The 8,101-nt window shown below is 33.3% G+C and overlaps 2 protein-coding genes across 2 annotated transcripts in view; both read right to left on the bottom strand.

Moving 5' to 3' along the window:
• The window catches only part of LOC110451269 (scavenger receptor class F member 1-like), a 141,874-nt gene that overhangs the window by 9,285 nt on the left and 124,488 nt on the right, over window positions 1-8,101 (bottom strand). The gene's annotated exons all lie outside the window — the stretch shown is intronic.
• The window catches only part of LOC110451189 (cell death abnormality protein 1-like), a 22,831-nt gene continuing 15,976 nt past the window's right edge, over window positions 1,247-8,101 (bottom strand). Inside the window, exons 4-8 of the mRNA XM_021499068.1 lie at window positions 4,600-4,698; window positions 3,744-3,836; window positions 2,151-2,240; window positions 1,693-1,788; window positions 1,247-1,350 (exon numbers count right to left, since the gene is read on the bottom strand). Of these exons, the coding sequence (XP_021354743.1) occupies window positions 1,247-1,350; window positions 1,693-1,788; window positions 2,151-2,240; window positions 3,744-3,836; window positions 4,600-4,698 (482 nt within the window). The remainder of the gene's footprint in view (window positions 1,351-1,692; window positions 1,789-2,150; window positions 2,241-3,743; window positions 3,837-4,599; window positions 4,699-8,101) is intronic.

The raw sequence follows: 8,101 nt of genomic DNA on the forward strand, positions 1-8,101 counted from the left end.
TTAACCCTTTTAATAGTGTGCTAGTAAGTATTGCCATAATCTAACAAACGTTAATCTATTTATAGCTTTCATAATTTTATCGTTAAATGTTATATGTAGGAAATATAGACATGCAGATATAACTTTCATGGTGCAGTATTTGTACCCGTTAGGTGTATACTAATTACGGTACTTAGGCAATATCCATTTTCTTTTATGCATGATCTGTCTTTACAGCTGTCAGAACAATCTTTGTCACACACGTCCCCGTACTTCCCATTGATGCATTCTGTTAAATAAACACATTTATTGCATTAATAACATTTCAAAAGTATGTCACGTATTGTGAAGAAAAAAAAATTGAAATAATCAACAAACAATTACAAGTATTAACAGAAGTGCATCAGTAACTGTGAATATTCCGACACGCAGTCGACTTTACTTTGTGAAATAAAGCATAGGTTTCGACTTTGCAATCCGCCGTTTGATGGCACGGTGGCCCTCACACTCAAATCGGGTTTTCCATTGCACAAAATCCACTGTCGTCTTAAAAGTCATCTAGTAAGTTTTTATTTACATTGAAAATGTACATGTACTACATGACATGAGATAAGAGTTATTTCTTTATATAAGATATGTCTGTCTCATTTTGTTTCAATGTGATTTAAGGACAATGACAATGTCAATTGAAATAAATAACATCTGCACTCAATAGTTAAGGAGTGTGATGTTGAACGCCTTGATTTAAAATTTAGAATAGACAGGATATATACACTTAGCGTGTATATACATTTTGTTTGCATGATTTATTGACGGTACTTAATGAATGTTGCAAAATATTTTTGTTGTCATGTTAACCACGAAGAAATTGTATATAATATACTGCTTACCTATACAATGTCCATTGCTCATCATGCATGTTTTGCCTCTACAGTCGTCAGAGCAATTAGTTGTACAATCATTACCATACTTTCCAGTAATACATTCTTTTAAAAAGGAAGAAAATATCAATATCAAACATTCTATACTCTGATACATTTAAGAATAAGTTCGATTTGTTTTTTTTGGTATTGAATATGTAAACATTTGCCTAATAAAAGAAAGAGAGAAATATAGAGCTATGTTTATTTATCATCTCCAAACAAATATTTTAGGAGATTTTTCATTATAAGATTTTCACCGAAAATATTCATGTTAAATACTACTGTGTAATATTGTGTTAACAATACGATATTCCACAGAATTAATATCTGCTAAAGTCTATACTCTAATTACCGAGACAGGACCCATTGTTCTTCATGCATGAATGGTCTTTACAGTTGTCAGAACAATCTTGGCCACACATGTCCCCGTACTTTCCGTTTACACAGTCTGTAATATAAGCATATTATACCTTATAGATTACATCTAGAAAATGACATTGTCTTATGTTAGATAGAAACACAGAGGCTCTGTAGTCGTGGAAATTCAGAAGCACAGTCGATATTACTGTGCCTTCCAACATGCGTTTTTGATTACTCTCTCTCCTTTCTTGTAGTTTTTTTTTATTGTTAAGTCGATTTGCCCTTTTTATTTTTACAGTAATTATTAAGATATTATTTAAATTTGTCATCTTCATAATAAAACGCTAAAGGTAAGGTAATATCTGGAAAACGATATGTTTTATAAATATTTGCAATATGACATTACATTAAACTTATATTCGCTAATTACCTAGACAATATCCATTTTCCTTCATACACGATCTGTTCTTACAGTTGTTAGAACAATCCTGCTCACAGTCGTCTCCGTACTTTCCGTTAACACAGACTGCAATACACGGATGTGACATGCTATCACTTACATTTAAAAAACAACCCCACCTATTTGGCAAAGAGATTATAAACACAGCATTACATTGTTATAAGAGCTAACTGTCCTATTTCATTATATGATTAACAATCAATCACAACAATTGAACAATGGAAAACGTGTTTACAAAATCGCTCGATTGTACAATAGTTATCATTATCTAAATGAAGCCATATGTCTGGTAAAATAAAGGTGCTCAGGTAAAAAACATCCCGACAGAACGGCAAGAGTCCTTAAATAGAGACCATATTTAAAAAAAATAAAAAAAACAAAGCAAGCAAAGAAAATTTAATTGAAACGTGTGTATTGTCATATCTTACCAAAACATTGGTCGGACGTCTGATCGCATATCACACAATTCGGTGAACATTTAGCATTGCACAGGTCCCCCTTTTGTCCGGGTTTGCATCCTAAAAAGTGAGTTTTTAAAGGTTATTAAAACATGTGGATTATATCAAGAAGGACACAAATTGTCAGTTGAATTTAATAGAGTTTCCCAAACGAGTGAGGGATGCTTATCATGTGTATCTGACTTGAGTGAGTTAATCGAGTGTCAATTTGAAAATTAACTAACGAGAGTTAAATAAAGAGGATAACTAATCATCACGAGTTTTGATACCTGTTTCTACCATAATATTCGTGTTTAAATCTGAAAAACACATTTTTCCCTTCGAAAATACATCATATGTGTTTCCGATAGGTGAAACAATTGCCATTAAACATTACCTCTAAATGGAAAATGACATCCTAGCAGGTTAAACCAATGAGTCATGAATGAGGAAATCGTTAGTGACTGTGGGAAAAATAAAGCGGAATTCGAAAACAGTAATAATAAGTAAAGGAAATAAGATACAAACAAAGAAAGCAATATATAGAAATTACCATAAAGAAATGTATGGATGTAAATAAGGTTTTCTAGAAGGATAATGTTTTACTCCTGAAGGTCAGACATACCTCTTATTATTTACCCCGATATTTTCTAATCCGACTGAACTATTCAACCAGTAACAAACACAACAGGATATTACGTAAGCCGCACAGTTGGCAATTTCGGCAATCAACAGCGTTTGAGTGGTTATCCTAAAAATCCAATTATAATCTAAAGGCATATTGTAAGATCTTAACATCCACAGGTTGATATATTAGAGTTTTGATCACACTATAATTCTACTTAAGGTAAACAGAAACACAGACTTCAGCTATCGCAGATATACATATACCACATATCTAAACGTATTAATGTTCTTATAAATTGAAGATAGCCCTTTTCTGTTTTGACATGTATGTTATATACAGGAAACAATTTCCTTTGAAAAGGGACGAAATATCAGGGAACGAAATGACCCACATTCGTTTATATGATGTTCACTCTGACATGTAAAACGTGATGTGTTATCCTTATCTATACGCGTAAAATGGTTTCAATTCTGCGGCTGAATTCGTGTTTTCTAATACATTATGATCTAAATACCTTACTAAACATTGCTTAACACCTCGATGCTCATGGAGGTATATATTTGCACTAATAAAATCAGACGCAGAGAAATAAAAGCAATCCGAGCATTATGGATTCAAATATGGGATGCTGTGAGACTGAAATATGTGGTTTCGTGGACGGAAGCAAGTGAGTGCGCTATCAAATGAGCCACCCGACCACCCTTTCAAATATTATTAAGATAGTATAAATATTCATGTGATATTAAACTTTGCTGAGTATTAAGTATAGCCATATCAGTTTTAGTGATATAGTTTAATTTACATGTGCTTCGCGGCAATTTGATGAGCATTGCTGTTGTCTGAAATTATATTTTCGAACACATTGTAGAACTGTCTACTAATACATCAACATACTACGGAAAGGAAGAACAGATAAATTTAGGTAAAATCGTGCAAAATAAATTCGACAAACGTACCTATACAATGACCTGACTCTTTCTCGCAAGTGTTGTTACAGTTAGCAGAGCAATGCTGTTCACAGAAAACACCAAACATTCCAGGGAAACAATCTGTAATGTAAATATTAATATAATTGTTTTGAGGGTAAACTATAGTAACATAATATGCATTGGAAGCAAGCATGGTTGGTTTGACAGCTAAAACAAATTATCAAAATGTAGTATGAATCTTATACAGAAATTTCTACTAAAATACGACCGTTTATGTACATCAATGCAAATAATGGTAAGGTATACACGTACATGTAGTAATACTTAACATGCATAAACATGCATCTTTATATATATAACGTTTACATCAGGTAGTTAATTTTACTGATCTGCCCTTAAATATCAGCATTCGATTGAAGAATATATCAACAAACCACTTATTCATATATCATCGTCAGGCGTAAATTATTCTTACACATTTAGTTTTTTTTCAACAAGTGGTAACATTAGTGTCAAAATACTATAAATGAGTATTATATTGATATTTGTTACATATGTTGTTTTTGTCAGAGACTTTCCACATTTCGAATATGGCGCTGCAATGTACATGTAACTCGATAAAGAACTCAAACTGGTATTTTGTGGAACAGATTATTTTAAGCCACTCACTAACACATATTTACTTAAAGGTGCAAGGATGTGGTGTTTAATGTTTCAAAATAATGAAAGTACGATAAAAAAGATACTGCAGCATTAAAAAGTCCTTGTTACCCCAAACTCCAGTACCTTTGTAAAAATTACGTTTTACTTGTACAGTGCGTATGTATATCGAAATAAGATTTACTTTATAAATACGCTCAATATGTGTCTAGTAGGAACTCACAGAAGCAGGATCCTGTTATAGCGTTACAGTTTCCCCCGTAACAGCTTTCTGGGCAAGTATCATTACAGCTGTGGTTACCATAACTTCCGATTTGGCAGCCTGAATGATATAAAATGAAAAACATATTTTTATCATTACCTTATGTGACGGTTTTGTGACGGCATTTGCTAATTATCATGTGCTTGATGTAACCCGTTTTGTAATAATTTCGCTCTTTGCTATGCTAACTACAAAACACCTTGTTGCAAAATGTTTGATGAGTTTAAGAATATGAGTATCAAAAAGTGCTTTGCGAGTCAACGTACTGTATGTTTTTATATAATAAATGTATTATTTATATTTCATTTTTACAGAAAAGCATCAGATGTGTTCAAACAAATAACATGGATATATGCATATATTACAAACATTCGTTTCTGTCATACTTTTTGAAAACGAGTGTTTACATTTCTGGATAGTAAAAGTATGGTTGCTGATATATGACATTTCGTCTTTTCGCTTTGTTGCCCGAGAAATAACGCCGAGCGAAATAACGAAATAACGAAATAACGACAAAGCGAAAAGACGAAATGTCATATATCAGCCACCATATAAAAGGGACTATTTCCAGCTATGTTAAATTCACATAGGAGCCTGCCCCCTCATAATTCTTGTTCTTCTTGTTTCAGAAATGCTACGAAATTTATGCTGCTCTATTAACTCTTTTCAAACCTTTATTCATCCGATCTTATTACTTTGAATCAATGTACTAGTTATTTAGATGATTTATTAACATAATTACAGCAAGGGGGTCGATTAATGGAATATCATCCTGAAAGTATTTTTCTGAAAAACAAATCGTATTTTTTGCATCGTTATACTTAGAAAAGAACCTTTTCTTTCTTGTAGTTTTTTTAATAATATTTTTATCATCCAGAATATGAGTTTAATCGAAAATTTGTGAAAATTTAAATGTAAAATATAGGATTTTTCATTCTTCTTATTCTTGTATACCAACATTTGTTATACTATGAAGAAGTAGTGTTATTTCAAATATGTATACAACAATTCAGTGGTGGAAATTCCGCACGACAAAGTACCCTATGTACCCAAAAAGGTGAGGGCATTCTCATTTCTTCTTATTGGCAATGTCCTGAACCCTTATACACAGGTTATACTATAAGGAAGAGGTTGTTTGAATTCTTAATTATTGTTTCGGTCATCTGAAATAATTAATGACCTTTTAGAATGTCGTATATCTTCAAAGAACCAATTAACCTTCACTCTCAATTTTTGTCTCTTGGACGACCCTGACTGCAGAGCTTGGACAGGTTGATCAACGAACTGTTTCCCAAAATCCATTCATACTTTGTCACTTTCTTTCTGCTTTAGCAAAACTACACAAAATGCTCTTTTACTGTTTTGGGTTATGATGACAACTGATATATGTTGTAGTTAAGTGTTTTCTCTTCTTTTTTTAATTTCCTTGCCTAGTATTTCAAAACCCCTTCCTTCTGTAGTAAAAGTATTGCATAAATCTGTAGTTCCAGTGTTCCTTGGTCCTTACCATTTGAGTACATACACTTTCACAAATACTTTTTTATCGGACACATTCTTTGGAGACGATGTGACAGCCTTAATAGATGGTACATATATTTATATTAAAAAAGGGCTGACCATAAGCTTCAGATAATGACTTACGGTTGCCAGAAGAAGCGTAATTATCTTAAATTCATGAGCATAGCTCTACCTGATGGCTACATGTTGGACACTGTAGGACCATTCTCTGGAAGCCCGAAATATGCAGGCACTTCAGGAAAAAACATAGACAAGCTCACATGGTGTGAGCAAGTCGACAATGTAATTGTTGATCGTGGCTTTAGAGATGTCCTGCCAATGTTAGAGAAATCGGGTATTAATACCAGTAAGTCCTCATTTCTTAAGACTGGTCAGAGCCAACATTGATCTACACGCTAACATGGACAGAACAGTTACTAAATTCCGATGGATTGTATCATGGTCATCTTAAGCATTGGATAATTTTAGAACTGAATTAGTATCAAATTGCTTCAACGATATAATTGCGGCAGTGCTAAAGATTGTGACTGAATGTCTCAATTGGATACGGGGACCAATTTGTCACCGGAAACTGAAACAACAGACAGAGACCTTGCGCATCAAATGAAGTTTCTACTTACAAAAACAAACTGTTTGGCTCAGAAGGTGAAAACAACCTTACTCTCTCCGAGGGAGCAAAGTCAGAATTCGTAAAAAATATGAAATATTGGTGTATAAGCAATCTGAAGACCTCAGGCCTTATTAGATTTGTTCCAGGCACAAAGGCCAGACGAAATATAACGTATGAATTCAGAACACGACACCAAATGATAATAACCCAATAAAATAGTACTATTGCCGATGCCAAGTTGGTCAAAGAACTATTGGAATGTGTGCTCCTACATCAAGTATACTTTATAATCTTGGCTATCATATTAATCTTCAAAATCCAAAACAGTTGCACCCAAGGGCAAATAAATTCCGACAAAGCTTGAAATAAGTTTCTTTCTGTGAATCTAGAATCACCAGTTTGAAAACAAACTCAAAGCCTTGCACAATTTTTTCTTCCTTATTTTTTTAAAAATGTCTGCCATTCGAACACATTTCATACTCTTGCATCTTGCAAAACATTACCTGTAAATGTCATCAGCTGTTCATACGGCGTCTTACCTTAATATATGTATAAGCAAAGTAGAAAACAAACACATAATCTCTGAATTCCATTGATAGTTGTCTATGAATCTGACAACTGATTGGGCAGTACAATGAATGTTTTGGTGGCCATCTTGAAAAGGAGTCAAACATCGAATCTTTTCCAAATATCTTCTCTGTTGCGAAGATCTCTGTTGATTAAATACTCATTCCATCCAAACTAGAACAATTTTTTTCTTCCTTTCGGTCAGTTTTCAATCCTAATGATTAGACTTTACATATAGTGATGAATATTTATCTATAGATCATATAGTCATTTGATCCTTTTCTGGAATATGTTCGACCACATATTTTGGATTGATATTTTTTTCACTGGTAGTTCAGGGCCTAGTCCATCTATAATCAAAATATTTTTGGTATACACAAGTTATAAGATACTTTTATTCTAAGATGAACACATTTTTTGTCTGGAAAAAATCATTGAATGAGATGGCTTCTGACTGTTGATTTGTCCGTACATATCTGATAACTAACCAAAGCAAGTTTTTTATATGTATACTGTAGCATATGATCCATAGTTTCGGTTGCATCATACATAATCCTTCAGTGCATTTTTTCTTTGAAAATATTCGTCTTTTGGGTGAAAACTCCGGCTGTTTTGAGAAAATATGCTTTATGCTTCTACGAAAAACTAAACAAGTACTTATTGAATGTTAATGGGTGTTTTTCTTATTTTAGGTCTTCACCTCAGCACAAGATAATTGGAATCAAAGGATGGGCAAATTTGGACCCCCCCCCCCCCCCCCCCCCCCCC

The sequence above is a fragment of the Mizuhopecten yessoensis genome, unplaced genomic scaffold, assembly GCF_002113885.1.
Source record: "Mizuhopecten yessoensis strain PY_sf001 unplaced genomic scaffold, ASM211388v2 scaffold631, whole genome shotgun sequence".
Classification (NCBI taxonomy): domain Eukaryota; kingdom Metazoa; phylum Mollusca; class Bivalvia; order Pectinida; family Pectinidae; genus Mizuhopecten; species Mizuhopecten yessoensis.